The sequence below is a fragment of the Mobula hypostoma genome, chromosome 11 (genome assembly GCF_963921235.1).
Source record: "Mobula hypostoma chromosome 11, sMobHyp1.1, whole genome shotgun sequence".
In the NCBI taxonomy this organism is placed as follows: domain Eukaryota; kingdom Metazoa; phylum Chordata; class Chondrichthyes; order Myliobatiformes; family Myliobatidae; genus Mobula; species Mobula hypostoma.
The window spans coordinates 53,179,405-53,201,106 of NC_086107.1; the positions used below are offsets into that span (position 1 = coordinate 53,179,405).

A 21,702-nucleotide genomic window follows, 5' to 3' on the forward strand; every position below is an offset into this window, starting at 1 on the left:
CAAGGACTATAGGACTGGATAACATCTCAGCCACAATACCATATACTCAGCATTTCTAGCTCAATGGTTCCAGTACATTTACAACACAGGTATCTATCTATCCATCAATATGAAAAGCTGCCCTGATCCCTGAAAGCAAAACAACTCCAATCAGCCCAATTAGTCTGCTGTATACCATCAATTAAAGCTTGGAATCTTTTGTCAACAATGCCATCAAGGGATATTTATGCACCAATAACCTGTTCATTCATTCCCAATATGAACTTCACCAGGACCACTTTGCTTCAAGATCTCATTGTAGCCTTGATTTAAACATGAACCAAAGAGCCAAATTTCAGACATGAGGCAAAGGGTACAATCCTTAGCTTCAAGGTGGCTTTTGACTCGACATCTTTTGGATGAGTGTACACCAAGAAGTCTGGTAACATTTAATACACAAAGAGAGGAAAGAACTTCACTGATTGAAGTTATACCTCATGCAAAGATTTCCAGTATCTGCAGTTGTTTTTTTTACAGTTTTCATCAGCTGTAACATTCTGACTGATTACATCTTCCAATATCAGAATCCATTCATCACAGTTCCAGGACTTCAAGCAGGAATTCATTAGCGATCCAATCGTCTTCAGGCTTACATTAATGAAGTAGCTCAGAAGTAGGAATATACACAAAATTGCTGGAGGAACTCAGCAGAACAGGCAGCATCTATGGAAAAGAGTAAACAGTTGATGTTTCAGCCCAAGACCCTTCATCAGGACTGGAAAAAAGAGATGAGAAGTCAGAGTAAGAAGGTGGGAGGAGGGGAGGAAGAAGTACAAGGTAGCAGGTGATACTTATAGAAGTAGGAATGCTTGCTGATGATTACAGCATGTTCAAATTAATTTGTCGCTGCTTGGCAAACGAAGCACGCTGTGCCTGCCAGCAGGAAAACCTTAAGAACATTCTGGCATGATTGAGAAGTGCCAGGCAAGGACCATCTCCAAAAAGACCATGCCCGTTGCCACATCCCCCATTATCAAAATCGTGGAAATAATCACTGACCAAAACTGGACCGGACCTGCTACATAGATCCAGTGGTTGCAGGAGAGGGTTGGAGACTGGGTGGCCCAGAGCTGATTATCTACTCCTGATGGCCCAACAGCAAATAGGGTTAGGCAACAAATGCTGCTGTATTCCAAAAAATGAGTAAGTAAATAAGTAATACTGTTTGGTATATACATTCCTTAGGATACACCCTACTAATCGTTCTTCAAACGAACCTCCATTTTCTGTGCTAAACCACCAAATAAACTGAACTTTATCAATAAAGGCATAGAGGATAAAAGCAGGTAACTCATACAGAACTATTTTAAAAGTTGATTTATAGCCTCAACTGAGGTATTCTAGTTAGAATTGGAAGAATATGAAGGAATTAGAGAGGGTCGGCAAACATCTGTGAGCATGGTTGCTGGAATAGCAACTATAGTTACCAACAGCTCAGAACATCACAGAAACCAGCAGCACCCCCTCCCCATGGACCTTGTCTACTTTCTTGCTGCCTCTATAATCAAAGACCATAACTAGTCCAGACATTCTCTCTTCTCCTCACTCCCATCGAAGAGGAAATACATAAACTTGAAAGGACACATCATCTGGGAAAAGGACAGCTTCTATCCTACTCTTATAAGACTATATTTCTATGTATGATAAAATGGACTCGAAACCTCACAATCTACTTTGTTATGACCATAAACATTATGGTCTACCTGCACTGCACTTTCTCTGTGACTGTAACAATATTTTTTGCACTCTGTAGTTGTTTTTACCTTGTACTATCTCAATGCACTTTTGTAATGAATTGATCTGTACAAAGACAAGATTTTCACTGTACCTTGACACCTGTGACAATACTAAACTAATTTTCCAATCTGATAGATTAGAGAAGATGGAATTGTTTTCTTTAATAAGAAAGGAATGACAGCAGATTTGATAGCCATATATAAATTGATGATGGATCTGGACTAAGTGGGAGGCTTTTCTTGTTGGGGAACTACTGGCCACAATGGAAGGAGAAGAGAACTGCAAAAGACATGAAAGAAGACCTTTCTATGCAGTGGTTGGTTGGCACCTGCACTGCCTGCAGATATGGTGGAGAGAAGTTTCCGTTGTGGCCAAGAACACATTGAACAAGCAAATGGTGAAGAAAAATATGCAAAAGTAAGGAGAGGATCAAGGGGGTGGAATGTGTGATGTGCTCTGGTAAAGAGTTGGTGTGACTGTGACGGGCTGAATGCCCTTGTGTACAGTAATCATTCCGTAGTCGATGATACAACAATAACGTAAAAGGTAAACATCAACAGCTCCAAGCTCCTCATTGTGCTCCATGCTTGCCTGGATTCCTTAGTAACCACTAAGCCAATACCTTCAAGTGCCCTATAGATACCATCAACAATCACTGTCATAAGAAGGACAGCAGTAGTTTGTGGAAGTGATCCGTTCTTAAGCAATGAAAGGAAAATAACTGCAGCTTCCCTTTCACTAGTAATATCTTGAATTTTTAAATATAAAATATTCCCACAAGTATCTCTCATTAATAAAGAAACACAAATTTCAATATTAGACCTTGCATATTAGTGGTATCCATTCTTGGAAGTGCTTTGTGACTAAAATACAATAATTTCACCTTCATCCAGGTAACATTTGCATTCACAAAATCTCAAAGTAGAAGTCAAAATCAAAGAAAATTTATTATAGTAAATTTTAAAGTAAATAAGGTATGTACTCTATATGTCACCAAATGCATTGAGATTCATTTTCTTGCAGACATTTACAGGAAAATAAGGAAATACAATAGAAATTACATAAAACTATACAAAGCAACCAATCTACAAAAGGAGACACATTGTGCAAGTAAAAATATAAATAAATAATACTGAGAACACGACTTGTAGAACCGTTGAAAATGAGTTGGTTGTGGAATCATTTCAGAGAGGTGAGTGAAGTTATCCATGCTGGTTCAGGAGCCTGAAGGTTGAAGGGTAATAACCGTTCCTGAACTTGGTGGTGTGGAACCTAAGGCTCTTGTACCTCTTTCCTGATGGAAGTAGCAAGAGGCGATCATAGCCTAGATGGTGGGGGTCCTTGATCATGGATGCTGCTTTCTTCTGACAGGCTCCTTTCATCTATAAATCCATTTACATCTGGATAGCTATCACAACGTCATTACTTAGAGAGGCCCTTGATGTGCAAGGTCTCTGAAGTTCCTTTTGGAAGTAATGAGGAATACAGTAAAAGTAGAAATAATGGGGCAACAGGATAGATATTGAAGTGCATTGCATTTCCAACTGTGAGATTCCAGTTTCTTATTGATACTGTGATCAGCAATGGTGCAGAAGATACAATCAGAAAAAAAATGCATTATAGAATAGAAACATTTACTTCAAAATTGAACATTAATTCCAACAGCACAGTGATTGGAGAGAATACAGTCCTTCCTCAATAACCTTCCTCAACACAAGGAGCAGAACTAATATCTTAAACCATCAGCACATCTTACCAATAGCACACATCAGTCCATCAGTACGAACAAACCCTGCAATACTCATCTGACTTTTCTCTCTTTTTAAGAGTTATTTCATATCTCCCTCTCTGAATTCTGAAGTTAATGAACTGAGACAAATGAACTTCATTGCTTAAACTGGCATATTTGTTCATATGTTAGTATAGGTGCAGAGACAATGAGGATTTCCTGATCAGTCGGGTTCAATAATACAATGGACAGAATTTTAACCAATAAACCTTTGTGGAACCAAGATCCATGCTCTTTTTGAATGTTTTAAGCTCAGCTGTTTCTCAGATCGGTAACGTTGTGTAGAGCAGGGGTTCCCAACTTTTTTATGCCATGGCCCCCTACCATTAACCGAGGGGTCCATGGACCCCAGGTTGGGAACCCCTGGTGTAGAGACATTCCTGTGAGTATTCTTTTCCAGTGCCCGGCATAATCCATTCAAGGTACGTTATTCCCAAAGACTGCAGCTTTGTAGGGAAGAGAAACTCTGCAGAAAATCAATACTTTGTCCAATACTCAGCATTACATCATCTACATTCCTCTCATCCATGTACCTATCCCAACTTCCCTTAAACGTTGAAATCAAACTCGAATGCACCATTTGTGCTGGCAGCTCATTCCATACTCTCATGACCCTCTAGAAACTTCTCTAGGTGAAGGAATTTCTCCTCATGTTCCCCTTAAACTTTTCACCTTTCACTCTTAACCCATGACCACCTAACCTCAGTGGAAAAAGCTGCTCGCATTTACCCTATCTATATCCCCCATAATTTTGTATGCCTCCATCGAATATCCTCTCAATCTTTTACGTTCCAAGGAATAAAGTCCTAACCTATTTAATCTTTCATTATAACTCAGGTCCTCCAGTCCTGGCAAACATCCTTGTAAATTTTCTCTGTACACTTTCAACCTTATTTACATCTTTCCTGTAGGTAGGTGATCAAAACTGCATACAATACCCCAAATTAGGCCTCAATAATGTCTTATATAATTTCAACATAACATCCCATCTCCTATATTCTATAAGGGGACAGCAAGATAGCACAGTGGTTAGCACAACGCCTTACAGTACCAATAACCTGGGTTCAATTCCCACCCCTGCCTGTAAGGAGTTTGTATGTTCACCGTGTGACTGGGTGGGTTTCCTCTGGGTGCCCCCACGGTCCAGTGATGTACCTGTTGGTAGGTGAATTGGTCATTGTAAATTGTTCTCTGATTAAGCTAGGGTTAAATTGGTGGATTGCTGGGCGGCACAGCTAGAAGAATCAGAAGGGTTTCTCCGTGCTGTATCTCAGTAAATAAATAAATAAAAACTTTGGCTTTTGAAGGCCAATGTGTCAAAACCTTCTTTCCGACCCTATCTACCTGGGATGATACTTTCAATAAATTATGAAGCTGTAATCCCAGATCCCTTTGCTCTGCCACACTCCTCAGTGCCCTATCATTCACTGTGTAAGACCTACCCTGGCTGGTCCCACTGAAGTGCAATACGTCACACCTGTCTACATTAAACTCCCTCTACCATTTTTCAGCTGTTTTGGATCCTGCTCCATGCTACGATATCCTTCCTCACTGTCACATAGTGATAAATTTAGTGTGGAAGTCTTGCCTTCAAAGATTCCACAAAATAGATTCATTGCTAAAATAAATTCAGTGCTATGAAAATGGTACGAGCTACAGAACACCTACAATCCACATTCAAACAGTAGAGGCAGAAGGGAAACAGCAAAAATACACAGAAGGTCAGTCAGCATCAGAAAGTAAAAAGATATGTGGATATTTTGCATATGGAGCCTCTTGGTCTGATGCTGAGGGGCCTGTTATGTATTGTTAACAAGTTCTACTTTTGTTTTAAATTAAGCATTAGTTGTACAGGATAAACAGTGTTAAAGTATATACAGAATGCTGACCTGTGTTGTAATGTCTGAAGGGGACATCTGCATAAGCCATTCTGGACTGCGCTACCTCTTGGTCTGTGTACAAGTGAGAATAGATCATAAACAAATGTATCAATTTTCATGCTTCTTCTTAATTCCATTTCAGTTTCTGCTACCTAAAAGCATTGCCTCTTCCAGGTCTTGAAAAGATCCTGATCCCACCTTTTTCAACATTCACAGGAGCATTTTACTGCAGAAACTAATAGATAGAATTTGGGATTAAGTTTTGGCCCATTACCCTAGGTATACTGAAGCCAATTGCATTGGGAATCTTGCTGCTCTGACCAGGAGCAGATAATTCAACACCATCTCAAGTTACATCCTGATCTCATAATGAGTGAAAAGAAAATCAAGAGATGCAAGTAACTTTCCAATTCAATCTCTCCTACTGATTCAGATGAGCCTTTGAAGAATTTTAGTTTTCCCTATTGAAGCAGTGCGAGAGAAATAGGGACTGTTAATGAGGCAGTGCTGTTATTTAAAAAAAAGGATAGCTGGAGAAACTACCTGTGTTATACACAGTGATTGGCAAGTTACTGAAATGAATTCTGAGGGACAGTCTAAACACTCATTTAGGAACAACCAGCATGGATTTGTTAAGGGAAGGTTGTGTCTGACTGATGATGGATTTTTTTGTGGAAGTAACAATGAGTGAGAATGAGGGTAGTGTCTCTGGTGTAGCCCTTCTGGACTTTAGCAAGACTTTTAATGAAGTTCTGTATTAATGGGATGGTCAAGAAAGTAAATTTCATTGGATCCAAACAAGATGATCAAATTGAATTCAAACAACAGGAATTCTGCAGATGCTGGAAATTCAAGCAACACACATCAAAGTTGCTAGTGAACGCAGCAGGCCAGGCAGCATCTCTAGGAAGAGGTATAGTCGACGTTTCAGGCCGAGACCCTTCGTCAGGACTAACTGAAGGAAGAGTGAGTAAGAGATTTGAAAGTGGGAGGGGGAGGGGGAGATTTTGGATGCGTTCACCAGCAACTTTGAAATTGAATTCAACATTGATTATTAGCAAGTAATGATTAGATGCCATTGTGAGTGGAAGGCTGCTACCTGTGGGATTCCATGTGAACCTGCATCTGGGACCTTGCTTTTTGTGATACATATTAATAGTCTGGATTTAAATTAAGGGGGCATGGCAAGAGTTTCCGAGCTGATTGACAACTGAAAGACTGCTCGGTGGGGAGAGAGAATCTTTATACTCCATAAAGATAGAGATGGAGAGTTGGGCAGAAAAATGGAATATTGACATTAATCTAGAAAAGTGTGAGGTAGTACATGTGGGAAGGTACAACAAGGCAAGGAGACGTGCAATTAGTAGGAAGCTATTGACCAATGTGGAGGCACAAAAGCACCTTTGAGTGAATGTCCACAGATCCTGAACAATAGCTCAATATGATGGTTAACATAGAAACATAGAAAACGTACAGCACAATACAGGCTCTTGGGCCCACGATGCTGTGCCAAACATGTACTTACTTAGAAATTACTTAAGATTACCCATAACCCTCTATTTTTCTAAGCTCCGTGCCCCTATCCAGGAGTCTCTTAAAAGACCCTATCGTATCCGCCTCCACCACCGTTGCCAGCAGCCCATTCCACACACTCACTACTCTCTGCATAAAAAACTTACCCCTGACATCTCCTCTGTACTGTACTTAATTCCAAGCACCTTAAAACTGTGCCCTCTCGTGTTAGCTATTTCAGCCCTGGGAAAAAGCCTCTGACTATCCACACGATCAACACCTCTCATCATCAATAGTTAAAAAGCAGGAAGGCTAATTTAGAGTTGTGTACAAAATTTATTGGAACACAGCTTGAGTACTGTATGCAGTTCAAGTCACTGAATTACAGAAAATATGTGTTTGCAGTAAGGAGACTTCAGAGAATATGTAAAAGGACGTGGCTAGGTCTGGAAATAGCAGATATCAGCAAGATAGGTTAGCTAGGGTTATTCTTTTCCTAACTGTTAAAGGAAGCTTTATTTTTCTATAAAATCTTGAGGAGGCTAAGAAATAGGAAGAACCATTCTCTGACAGCAGAAACGTCTTAGATTTAAAGTAATTAGTTGAAAGATTAGAGGGAATATAAGGAATTTTTTTTTCAGAAAAACACAGGGATCTGAAGCTCACTGCCTGAAAGGGTGGAAGAGTTGAGACCCTCAATACATTTAACCCTCAATACTTGGATGTGCACTTCAAACGCTCCCACCTGCTCAAGTAGCTAAAGTTGGTAGGAGAGAATAAGCTGGTATCTATCTATCAACTGCCTCAGAAAACAAGGAGTGGATGACTAGTGTTGTAAATTTTCGATACAAGTGATTCCATATTCTCTGTTTTATCAACATTTTCCCAAAGAAGACAACAAGAATCTAAAAAAGTAACATTTTTGGAATGTTCCTAGGAGGTCAACACTTGAACTCAATTTTAAGCCCACTTTAGAAGAGCTTTTGGCAAATCTTCAATCGTTCATTTGCAAACACATCAAGGATGTAAATAAACAGGGTTAACATACAACTTCCCATTACTCACGGCCAACTTGGTAAAAGTCATGCTTGGCTAATTTATTGTTTAACAAATAAGAAATAACAAGATTTACAAAATTGTCTTCATATAACCTATTTATGGGTCACCTTCTCTTTTTAAAAGTTAATTCTAAAGGGATTAATACAAAAAAATTTTTTGTTGTGGGAATCACTGTTTAAGCAGAGATGGTATTTTTAAAAATAATATTACATGGGTTCCTGTTTAAAATGTGACTGTAGCACTTTTATAAATTGCAAGAGAAAAGTATGCAGCGAATGCAGTACAAACCCTTTGGAGCATTGATGTACAGAGAGATCTTGGGGTCCATATCTCCCTGCAAGTGGCAACTCAAGTATATAGGGTGGCAAAGGAGGTATATGGCACACTTGCCTTCGCCAATCAGGGCAAAGTGAATAAAACATTGGGAAGTCCTTTGCTGGCTACAATGTGCTGGGGAATTAGCTAAGACAGTAGAGCACTTGCTTGGCATGTGAGACATAGTGGGGTCAATATTTGTACTCTCCATTCCTTTTTGCAGCAGCACAGCAGCATAGTGGTTTGCATAACACTCTTACAGTGCCAGGAACTTGGGTTCAGTTCCACCACTATGTAATGAATTTGTACCTTCTCTTCGTGATCGCATGTGTTTCCTCTGGGTGCTGTGGTTTCCTCCCATACTCCAAGGACATATGGGTTAGTGGGTAAGTGGGTCACATGGGAGTAATTGGGTGGTGCAGGCTTGTTGGCCTGGGAGGGCCTGTTACCATGCTATAGCTCCAAACAAATAAATAAACAACTGGTCAGACCACACTGGAAGGAATGTCATGGTTATGGAAAGGGTACAGAAGAAATTCACAAGGAGCAAAAACCAAACCACTCAAAGAACTCAGTAGTCCAGAAGTGAAAGACTGGTAATGTTTTAAGACCAATAAAGAGTCTTGATCCAAACCACTGACTTCTCTTCACTTTCACAGATTCAGACTGACCTGTTGAGTTCTTCCAGCGATCTGTTTTTTGTTCCAGATTCCAACTCCTAGTCTCTTTTGTCTCCAGGTTTACCAGGTTGTTGCCTGGACTGGAGTGTATCAGCTATAAGGAGAGGTCAAATAAACTTTGATTGCTTTTCTCTGGAGCATCAGAGGCTGAGGAGTGATCTGATATAAGTATATACAATGATGAAATACGTTGATAAGGTAAATAGTCAGAATCTTTATTTTTGCAGATTGGAATTATCAAATAATAGAGGATATAGTTTTGAGGTGAAAGAGGAAAGGTTTAAAGGTGGTAAGTCTTTGGAACTCCCTGCCAGGGGATTGGTAGAAGCAGGTATACTGGCAACATTTAAGAGGCTTTTAGACAGACACACAATCATGCAGGGTACAGAGGGATATGGACCATGTACAGGCAGGTGGGATTATTTTAGATTACCTTCATGTTGGTGCAGATGACCAGCCAAAGACCTGTTCCAATGGTGAACTATTCTGCATTCTAATAATGATGAAGCCAGGTTTTTGAAGATAATTAGACTGAAAAAATTGGAATACTAAAAATCCAGAAGTTTCAATATCAGAAGCATGCATCCTGTCACTCACTAACAGAACAAAGACAAGTTATCTTGCCCATTTGCACTTTGGATAACCAACTGTGTGCTCCCAACATCTTCTATCATATCAGGCAATTTCATCTTAATTCTGTGAATATGAGCCTGTACATATTTGGGAGAAATTGAGGAGATTTAAGAAATGTGTGTGACAGGTAATATGATGGAATATGCTAAAGAAGTAACTTTATATCTGTGATATTCTGTGTGAAAGTGAGCAGTAAGAGAGAGAAAGGGTATTTCAGAGAGTGAGTAGAGGATAAATTGAGATCATATTAGAAAGGGAAATGAATGAGTTCAAGAATAAAACAGAAAGAATGAAGATGCTTGAAAGACAAAAAGAAATATAACAGAATGAAACGGAATGAACGGTGTATTAAAAGAGCAGAAAAAGAAGAAAAAAATTCAACAATCCCTTTTTAGTACTAACTGTCAAAGTCCTCTTTATAAAAACACAGGAAATATTTAATATCCACAAACAAAGGAAATAACAGTGCACAAAATACAAAACACTCCTCATTGATTGCCAGTTTGGAATGTGGGCTCCATGTATTGTGAAACAGAAATATTATAATTATGTTTCAGTAATCACTAAGTAATTACTGAGAAACCTTGTCATCATTCATTGATAATTTACAAATCTAACAGCCACGATTTCCATGATACTATCAGGAAGCTGAGGAGAATGGCAAATAAATGTGTGTGCCAGAACAGGTAAGGTGGGGGCTGGTTTATCTGCATTGGAGAGAAAGCTCCAACAATTATTTATGATGCTTTAAAATACTGTTAACAACCAAAATTTCTTCTGAGCTGCGATGATCTTACTCTTAGCATCCAACAGATAAATGTAGAGACTGACTTGCAGATCTCAAATCAAAACGACCCAGCTGGGCACAAGTTGCCTTCTGACTAGCAACAAATAAAATCTTCTGATGTGAACTAGGCTTGTGTGCAAACCTATTCCACACAACGACTAGACTCTTAACAGCATGAAGTGACAGAGATAATCTATTGGCTAAAAATTTTATTGCTATAAAATAATTTATAATCTATCTAATGTTAATAGAATATTATAAGTACTAAAAGTCCCTTAAGTAATCAGTAGACTACCTGAGCACTAATGGTCTGATATGGGTTTAAACTGCCTTTTGCATACCAGAAAGAAGTAGCTGTGTGAGCTACCTTAAAGCGTCTCATAAAATGAAATGTGTGTGGAGTGTGGAGACTGGCACAGGAGAAGGAGGTTCAGGAGTAATGAATGCCACACACCCATACTATCGGATGATTGAACAGTTGGTCGGTTTTTGGTGGTGTTTGTATTGGCTCCTACAGCAAAAAAAAAAATTCAGATCCCCTTCAAGTGATACCACAGGAACTTTAATATTCACGTTAAACACTGGACCTTAGGCTAAGAGGTCTTCACTCCAAATTTGGAAGTTCTTGCCAGGGCCTATATTTTGACTGGGAGACAGATAACCAATAATTGCCGCTTGCATCTTAATGCACATCTGAAATCATTCCCATCGTGAATATTCACTTTAAAAATGAAATTGGTTTGGTTGGTCCGAAAATAAAAAGGTCGAGGACAGAAGTACTTTGTAACAGATTTCAGTTAAAGTTATCGTTTTTTAAGCTCAAATCTATCTATTAGTTCCTCATTTAAAAAAAACGACGAATGTTGGGACTCAGAAAAAGAGAAACGTTGAAAAACCACCTGAAATAAAAGTTGTATCTTTCTCTACAGCCCATCCGAATTTTAAAAAAAGTCTAAATAGAGCTTTTGAGAAATGGATGTTTCACTACATTTTAAAATCAAAGCACCTTTTACACCAATCAATTTCTGTTACTAATAAATTGGATCTAGCGAGATGTTAAGGATGTTTCATTTCTCCGGATGCTGACTAGCTGGACTGTAACACCGTACTGGTAACGATGTGTGTAAGTAGTTGTTTTGCCGGGGTTAAGGAGAAGTAATTACAGTACATATTGACCAATACTCCTCACGCTGTCTGATCTGTCTTTCCTCTGCTACGCTCAGTACAAGAATACATTCCCACCGATTCCTCCATCAGCGGTAGAGTCAGGCCTGAGTCGTCATTATATGTTAGAGCGGCTGTCACAAATTCTCCAAGCGCGCGTCGGCAACATTCGTTCTCACGTTGCCAAACCGTCGGAAGAAAGTTCCTCAAGCCCTCTCCCATCATTCGTCATAACGCCGGCAGAAAACCACCAGAAACCATCTCTACATGTGGCCCCACGGATTCCTTCAATTCTGCAACAGTCGATGGCGAGATGGTCTTGCAGAAACTTACTGTTGCCAGTCTAAAATCGGACAACCTCCAGAGGGCAACTTGTACTCTGTGAAAAGTCCAAATCCAACTCATCCTATTATGGAACAATGAAGGAAGCCATTCGACCTTTGGCCCACCCGATTCCCTAAGGTCCTTGTCCTGCCCTTCTACTTACCTTCTTATTTGAAGTATCAGTTCCATTTCAAAGTTATTGTTGAATCAACCTTACCACCTGAGGTAGTTTTTTTTTCGTATGATCGTATCCTTGCTCACCCTCGCATCCCGACCTCTCCTCCCCTTTCCTTTTCTCTTCCACTTTGTGCTCAGGAGATCTATCAGGGCACCTTGTCAGGTTACGTTGTAAATATTCATTTTCAAATGGGCAACCATGACTTATTATTTACCTGCGCTTCAAAACTACGTAACTCATTTCCTTCACTCATCTCCTCAGTCTAAAAACTCAAGCTTGCTGCTTCTTCCTCGGCAATTCCTCGCCTTCTGATCATGCATTTGCCAAAGGGCATTATGTTTTCCTCCCATCCGAACACTTCCAACACAGAAATTTGTCGCAGGAGTGGAATACCCATAAATTAAGTCACATCATCCCAAAGCATGGCTACAGCGTGCACTGTGGGTACCGCCAGAAGTAATTGTCTCAGAAAAGGCCTGTAACTATCAAAACTCCTTAAAATGTCTCTCATTAATCCAAGAAACAAACAAACGATCCCTTACAATTAGTAACCAATGTCATTTTAAATAAGCGAAGGTAAATATGTTGAAATGTCTTTCTTCGCACCTGTACAGAATATAGAAAATTATTACTAATTAATTTTAGTAAACTTAATCCTTTTATTATATATCAATTAACCACACACTCCTTAACATTCTGCATTAGAATGAAATGAAATAAATTATGCGCATCACCTGTCTGCGATATTCTTTCCCTCTTTCCTACCTCAACCACTGCCACTTTAAGACTAAAGGATCTCTCGCCGCGAGTTCAAACTCCACCGACCATTTGCAGTTTGATGCAGTGTCCGAGAGACGCAGGGATTTAGAAGGGGATTACTGTGTGTGTGCGCGAGAGAGACGGAATCGCAGTCATATGCTTGCTCTGTACCAGCTCGGACAAACGGGCGATCGCAATCTCCCAAAGCAGATTAATTTAAATAAACACACGAGAAAATCTCAAACTTAATTCCTGCTTTAAAGCGAACAATTCTCCTTCTTCGCAAGAACACAGCAAGAATATCAGGGCGAAATAGTGAACGCGGGCCACCAGATCGTCGGTTTTTATAAGCACTCTACATCAAGGAATTGGACAAAAAGATCCACAAAGTCTCTGAAAAATAATCGACTTCTTTTCACGAAAATAACCATTTTTCATGAAAACACAAATACAATCAAACTTGATCTCCGTCACACATTTATACAATGGGTTTGTAATTATAAATTATGTAAACTTTGTCTAAACTTAGAAATGTTTTTCTCAATGTTCCCTGCTTCTTATTATAATTTTTTATAAAATTTACCAAAAATGTTCACGGGATATTTTGTGCTTTAAAATATATATTCAGTGTTACAAAACTACAGAAGTGCGCACAAATACTTCTATCGAGTTGCGCGCACAGTTGAATGAATGAAGTCAGGCAAATATTCAGCTCCAGACTATTCTGAAAATGTTTTGTTATATTTTAAACAGTCATCAGAATCACGCATTGTGCAGAACACCCAGAATAGGCTGCTCGCGTCCTACCTACGACCCTGTAACCCTTTGTGCCTTACTTTTGTCGTCTCGTTTTCCCGCAGATCACTGCCACTTTCGACATGAATAAATAACTGATCGATGTTTATTAGGTTATTTTTTGCAAATCCGAGGAGCGTCCCCATTTTCTTTTTACCTTCAAAAAAGCGCTGTAAAGCTTCAGTCTCGTCAACCACTTCCATTTCTCTATCAGCTAACGACTCCTCCCCGACACATCCATGTAAAGAGTTCGCTCGCTTCTAGAACTTCAAAACATCAGGGAATTCCCACAACAACAAGTGACACAAGCGAAGATTGGCCGAGAAGGGGAAAAGTCTGGAGCCCCTGCCAGCGAATCCGCGATCTCGCACCTCCTCAGTGTACCTGCGGGAGGTCAGTTTCACGACTCAGTGTCGTGCTGCCAACTCCTCTGATTAGTTTCAAACCAAACCTTATCTTTATTTTGATTTGGCTAAAACTTCAGCACCGAAAACGTAGGGATTTGTACCTCTCACTTCTTCATGAGTTCAAGAGGATAAAGAGAAACGTTTCTCCTTTAATAAAACAAACGTACGAAAGCCAGGATTCCCGGTTCAGATTCCTTCCCCTCTTGCTTCCCCAGCCCACCCTCCCCGTCCGATGGGATTTTTTTTTCTCTCTCTCTCTCTCTCCACTTATCGCTCTGCTGCCCGATATGATGTCAGCTGGAGCATAACGTCACTCATTCGTCGACGAGCTTCACAGTAAACTGCAAACGAGCAATTACTTTACCGGGAAATGCTGGGCGCAGAAAGTTGGGGGGGGGGATTAGCTTTGCAATGTTTGTCCAAAATAAGTCAAAGGTCATTTCGTTTGTTGAAGAAAGCCTGAGGTCAGACGGGTGATGGATTTCTCAAACCTGTAACCTCTGAAGCACTTCCTTGTTGATCCAGTTTCTTCGGTAGACAAAGACTGGTGCTTCTCGCCACTTTTAGCGCCCTACATAGCTCACCCTACCCATAGTCTTACTTTATATATTTTTTATGTTAGTCATCTATCTATTTATTTGGTCAGGTGTCTTTCAATGAAGCACAATGGGCTACAATACCAGTTGAAAGAGCAAATTGATGATATTTTGAAATCACAATGTAATTCGTGTGGCTCTGCTTTTTTCTTAGATCTCAGAACTCCTCTCCTGTCTCAACTGTCCCTCAGCATAAAATTTATAAGCATTGTAATGGAGTCCTCAAAGTAATAGTGCATAACTTCCTTTCCTCTTTACTGTTATCAGCCTTACCTATCCTGGACCAGAGGTTCAGTCAATCATTGCAATTTCCCTAAAAAATATTGATCTTTTTTCAGTAGTATGCACACATAATGCAACAATCAAACTAAACAAATTGAATGAAGATCACTTGTATAATTCCTTCAATATAGGAAATATCAAGAGTACAAGTTGAAAGAAGTAATTTTGCATTAATTATGATGAATTACTTTAAGAACTTATTCTTGCCCTATCCCCGATACCTTCCCAAATTCCACACTATCCTTACCCCCACTCTCACCTGTTCATCTGTACAGATCTAATCCCTCTCCTTTTCCTAACCACTAGGAAGTGTACTTGTACTCTGAAGGCTTAAACCAGCTTCCTTCAGAGCATGTTTCTAAACCTGTGTTCTTGACTAAATATTTATTCACCACTTCAATTAAATTCTGTTTGGCTTCCAGTTAATTTTTGTCTAATTATTTATCTGTGAATTGTCTTTTAATGCAAGAAGTTCTACTTATATGTATGTCTAAGTTACTGAATAAATATACAGTATTCTCTTTAACTTCACATGTACAATATTAATGAGTTGAAAATAATTAAATATTACTATGAAATTAAGAAATAAGATATTGCCCTTCTTCCCCTAAACATAAGTGTGACAAAATGTTTGAGGTTCATTTTCAATTTTTATTACCTTTGTGATGAAATCTACTCAAACATTATTAACATTTCAATCTATTGTCACCTACTTTGTTCACAGCAAGATACTGAATCTAGAATCAGTTCCCATTAAAACAAAGCAATATCTATTGAATTGATTCCTTTAAAGTGGAACTTGTTCAACACAGAGAAAGATTGATATAGATAAACACCAATGGCCAAGTTTGTCTTTAAGAAGAATTTTTAATTACTGGAAGAGAAACTGTTGAATATTCTGGTCAACCTTCCTAGAGGACCACAACCTTGCATACCTCAATGACCCAGAGAGCTATGTTGGTTGGGGTCAGGGCTTTATGCTTTGGCTCTTGGTAGGGTCACCCATGCCAAACAGGTTTAAGGGTTGGAGGTCAGACTAAGAGTGTTCCACCGGTCCTCCAAGTTTGGGAGTTCAGCTTAGAACTAACAAAACCTAACTAGTAACACAAAACTGTAACTGAAACAGCAATGAATAATTCTTCTTCAAAGTGCAATGGTATTCCGGAGTCTTCACCCTGGACTTGCGTGACTGGCAGTAGTGAAAACCAAGAGGAAGCTACTGTCACGATGAATGAAGCCTTGAACGCCAGCAGAGGTGGAAAACCTTCATTACTGCCCTAAGTGGCAGCAGCATAATGTTCAGTAACAAATAAGTATTATGGTCAATTAACTGGATAAATGCCCTGGAGTTTTGTTTAATTTGAAAAGAGAGCAGAAAACCTTGCTGTGCTTAATTGTCTAACCTCAGAGACAAGATAATTGATGTAGCTTAGACAGATTTGAACAAAGTTATGTGGAAGAATTAGGCAGACAAAGAATCATAAATAAAAGATACTGTGGAAGGTAACAGATACTCTTAAAATATTTTCCTTAGGAATTACTCCTTTGTTGATTCCTGTGCTTAGGTGGCAGAGGATGGCTGTTTGAACATCGTGGACCAAACATCTTCACTCAAGTTCCCAGGATAGACTTACTTATTTATGTTGGTTCTGAGCAATGTCATGTCAGAAGATAATAAGAACTTCTTTTATCACCCTGGAGTGGTCACAGACGTAAATGCTGTGTCGGAATTTCGGAATAAGAACTTTTACGCTCAGAATCTGAGAAATTCCCTTGACTTCCATGTTGTAACAAAGATTTGTGTTTATCTGGTTCTCATCTGAGCTCTTACTATATTACTCCATCTGGTGGTTCCCTGTTTCTTTGCCTGGAACTTCACTGCTGGGCTATTTTCAAAGAAATTTGGCTTTTCTTCTTGAATGTATTGATGAACACTTTTTCAGTTAATTTCAACCATTATTATATTACCTTTATTGAGCCTTTATTTTTTAAAAAAAGTTCTCTTTACCTTTCCTGAGCTAGGAGATTGTTTTTAAACCAGCATAGTTCCATGTACACAAAACTTCTGGTCCCTTATTCAAACAATAATGATTTTCATGAATATTAATCACTGGCAGATATTTAGTTATATGCACGTTATGCAGTGCCTTGTCTTGTTGCCCCACTATGAAGTTCTGGTAAAGATTTGCGAATATCAGTACAGTCTATTTTCACATCTGTAACTAAGGAGCAGAAAAGCCAATTGTATCTTCATGAGCAGATGAAATCAAGTGACTCCCGGTCTGCATTACTCTGGGCAGGATATTTACCAGTTGAACCAATGGGAAAATTCAGTAATGATTTATGTGAGTTCTTAGTTCCAATGTAAAGCTGAGACATTGATAGTCAAATTACCTGAAAGACCACTGTCATGATTCATGCTGATGATTTCTTTCTTTGTTTTCTTCTCATCACAATACGTTGCATTTTCCTTTAATGAACCATAGTCCATATAAAGTAAAATTTATAGTTTGAAGCATGTCATGCTTGGGAACACTGTACCAAAGCTAACAATACTGCTGTTAAACTATGCACTGAATGTCATCAGGAACTCGTTTTGTTAAGTTCTGTGCATATGCCAAGATTTTACTGATTGGTCTACATTTATTGTTTTCCATGAGGCAATCTGAGCTGCTTTCTTGAAAATGCTCTGAGTAGGCAGATGCAGGATCTTCATCAAACACTAATGATGAAAATCCTAGGGCTCCCTCCTCAGTAACCCTATTGCCCTATTAGAAAATAAAGGTTGAAAGCATAAGAGCTATTTTTGAAAGAAACTTTGGTATGTGGCTGCAATGCATTTCATAGATGGTGCACGCTGCAGTGCTAATGGAGAAAATTAGTATTTAAAGAAATGGTTTGTGTTTTGATCAAGCAGGTGGCTTTTCCCTGAATGTCATGGAGCTTCTTGAGTGTTGTTGGTCTTGTATTTATTCAGGCAAGTGCAAGATATCCATCACACTCCTGAATTGTTCCTTGTGGAGAAAACAAAGATTGTAGGATGCAAACACGAGGAAATCTACAGATGCTGGAATTTCAAGCAACACACATCAAAGTTGCTGGTGAACACAGCAGGCCAGGCAGCATCTCTAGGAGGAGGTACAGTTGATGTTTCAGGCCGAGACCCTTTGTCAGGACTAACTGAAGGAAGAGCTAGTAAGAGATTTGAAAGTGGGAGGGGGAGGGGGAGATCCAAAATGATAGGAGAAGACAGGAGGGGGAGGGATGGAGCCAAGAGCTGGACAGGTGATTGGCAAAAGGGATATGAGAGGATCATGGGACGGGAGGCCTAGGGAGAAAGAAAAGGGGGGGGAAAGCCCAGAGGATGGGCAAGGGGTATAGTGAGAGGGACAGAGGGAGAAAAAGGAGAAAGAGAAAGAATGTGTGTATATAAATAAATAACGGATAGGGTACGGGGGGATGTGGGGCATTAGCGGAAGTTTGAGAAGTCAATGTTCATGCCATCAGGTTGGAGGCTACCCAGACGGAATATAAGGTGTTGTTCCTCCAACCTGAGTGCGGCTTCATCTTGACAGTAGAGGAGGCCGTGGATAGACATATCAGAATGGGAATGGGACGTGGAATTAAAATGTGTGGCCACTGGGAGATCCTGCTTTCTCTGGCAGACAGAGCGTAGGTGTTCAGCGAAACGATCTCCCAGTCTGCGTCGGGTCTCACCAATATATAAAAGGCCACATCGGGAGCACCGGACGCAGTATATCACCCCAGCCGACTCACAGGTGAAGTGTCGCCTCACCTGGAAGGACTGTCTGGGGCCCTGGGGTGGTGAGGGAGGAAGTGTAAGGGCATGTCTAGCACTTGCTCCGCTTACAAGGATAAGTGCCAGGAGGGAGATCAGTGGGGAGGGATGGGGAGGACGAATGGACAAGGGAGTCGCGTAGGGAGCGATCCCTGTGGAAAGTGGGGCAGGGGGAGGAAAAGATGTGCTTAGTGGTGGATCCCGTTGGAGGTGGCGAAGTTACGGAGAATTATATGTAGGAGCCAGGAGATGAATCAGTTATCAAATGTGCGGTAGGTAATTTGCAGGCTATAGAGAAAGCATGGTTCGGTGAGACTGACAGAATATTCTACTTGGAGCCAACAAAGACTTGATAGACCAAATTTGCAATGTCATGATTCCATGACAATTAAAACGTAGAGTGAGTGGGAGCAGAGGAATTGCTTTAAAAAATAGGATGAGTGCTGAGACATGTAAAGGGGATCCTGTTGACACCACTGATAGACAATATAAATGCAGTTTGGGAAAATACAGCATTTTTACAAGAGACAGGGTGAGAATAGGTATAGTCAAGATAACTGTGAGAATTGATAGTGTTTTGAAAGATGTCGGTCGGCAGTTTAGGAAATATATCAATGTCCAAACTGCAAAAATAACTTTAACAAGCAAGAAAGCCAATCTTTGTTTCCTGATTTTATCTGAAAACCTGACCCTTACCTAAAGAGTCAACCAGTCCTAGATCTGTAAGTATCAACCAATATGTATTGGATCAAGGCATTCTGACTCAGAACATATATTGTTCACAAGGGACAAATGACACAAGTTAAGAACCAAATACTATGGAAAGATCCCCAAGTGGAGCATCGATTTTATCTTCTGTTTCCTACATTAATTCTCATCTGTTCAGTACACTGATGGTGGTATTTTGTCCTTCTACACACACTGTGAGAGATCACAGCTTCTGTGTATTGCGCAACTTTGTGCAAGATGAAGGTTAGAAGAAACTTTGCTTTAGTAAGTTGCTTTGCACTGTTATCCCTTACGCTCACGGGCCATACCCCTATCACATTGCATAGGAGCCCCATCACTGTCCTGACTTCTCCATAATTTCCCCACCTTTCCTAATTCCCCTGCTTCCTTTTTGTTCAGAATCAGAATCAGGTTTAATATCACTGGCCTCTGCCATGAAATGTGTTGTTTTGCAGCAGCAGTACATTGTAATGAATAATAATAAAACTATAAATTACAATGTATTAAATTAAATGAGTAGTGCCAAAAGGGAGGAAAAGTATACTGAGCTATTGTTCACAGGTTGATTGTTAATTCAGAAATCTGATGACAGTGGGGGGGGGGGGGGGCAGGCGATGAATCTGTTCCTGAAATGTTGAGTGCATTTCCTCCTCCTTAATGGTAACAATGAGAATAGGGCATGTCCTGGGTGATGTCTTGGATTCCCAGTTTCTTTTCTGTTTCCTTCCTTGTTTCTTTCACCTCCATGCCAAGGTCATGAGTTGCCATGGGAAGTACTGTTTAATGGCACAAGCCACCTCTCAGCAATACTGCTTGCGAAAGATATTTAAAGCAAAGATATCCCAATTTAGTGACTATTTTGTCTCCCACTTTGCCATTGGAGTAAAACTTAGCACAAATGCGTGGATCCATTTCCTAGGCTGAGCCGCTTTAAATATCTCTAAACCGTCCTACTTACGGAAGCAAAGTTTCTTCTAACCTTCAGCTCATTTGAGGATCTTTCAATTTGCACTTGATCCCCAGTTCCTTGTTTACTCTCCAATAATTTGTTTCCACTTACATTACCCTTGCATCTCAGAGCTTTAAATAACCAGTTGACCTTGGTTAATCTTTTTAAACCAATTCAAACAAGCTCAGATTGAATCACAATCCACAATATAAAACTCTGTTCTTACAGCTTTTCCTTTGAGGATTTTCTACTTTTCATCCCCCTTTTTTATGTTTGCTTCTAAGTTATACACAACAGTTGCAATTGTCCCTGCTGGTTGAATTCTGGCCTGAGTTTGCTGCATAAACTTGGTGGTTTCCCTATTATCCAAGGTCATGTTGATTTGCAATTTTTTTAAAGCAGAATGTGAGCAAAGTTCTTGTTTATGTTATAGAGAACATTAGCATAGGCTGGAAAATGTCTTGGAATGAAAAGCTCTTGGAATGAAAGTCTCTAGGATTAATAAATGATTTTAGAAAGAAAAAAATGCTATAACGAATGTAATTCAACTCTCCACCATCACCACCACTCAGCATTCTCCCACAGCTATCCCAAGATTGACTGAATCAGGAAAGGTTACCTTTTAACATCCACCAGCATCCCTAGAAGGCAGTATTGCTATTGGATGTCTGTTGTAGTCCTCTGATTAGGGAATTTTGAGCAGTCTTTACCACAGCCGGGTCAGATTGACAACCAGATAATAAAGGAGTCAGTCTCACTGTTAGAATTACCATGCTAGCAATCTTTGGGTTCTTTGAACCAGTACTTGGTATTTAATTGACTACCTTCATTGCACTTTCTCTGTAACTGTAACACTATATTCTGAATGCTGTGATTGTTTTTCCTTTCGAACTACCTCAACATGCCTATGTTTGGAATAATCTCTCTGGATGGCGTGCAAAATACAGAATTCCTAGCATTCATTACCCTTTTCATGAATAACTTTCTTCTTAACTCTCCTCTGACTGGACATCCTCCAAAGCTGAGCCTGTGACTTTTGGTTCTAGACACCACAGGACAAAAATCCTTGCACTTTTCTTGCCTGTCCTCGTGAGAATTGTGTATGTTTCAATTCATTCTTTTAAACTCAAGAGAGTTTAAACTAAGTCTTACACACAAAATGCTGGAGGATCTCAGTAGGCCAGGCAGCATCTATGGAAAAGAGTAAACAGCCTTCATCAGGACTGGAAAAAGAGATGGGTGTATTACTTTGATTTCCAGCACCTGCAGATTTTCTCTTGCTTGTGGCC

At 39.7% G+C, this 21,702-nt stretch overlaps 1 protein-coding gene across 5 annotated transcripts in view; it reads right to left on the reverse strand.

Moving 5' to 3' along the window:
• myrf (myelin regulatory factor) overlaps positions 1-14,270 on the reverse strand; it is a 290,463-nt gene extending 276,193 nt beyond the window's left edge. For 2 of the 5 annotated variants that reach the window (XM_063062042.1, XM_063062041.1), the window contains exons 1-2: positions 13,809-14,270; positions 5,455-5,517 (exon numbers count right to left, since the gene is read on the reverse strand). In XM_063062042.1, coding sequence (XP_062918112.1) covers positions 5,455-5,517; positions 13,809-13,854 — 109 coding nt within the window. In that variant the 5' untranslated portion in view covers positions 13,855-14,270. Of the gene's footprint in view, positions 1-5,454; positions 5,518-12,831; positions 13,229-13,808 lie in introns of those variants that run through there. The other 3 variants (XM_063062046.1, XM_063062045.1, XM_063062044.1) reach the window with 3 other exon arrangements.
• Between the last annotated feature and the right edge of the window lie 7,432 nt (positions 14,271-21,702).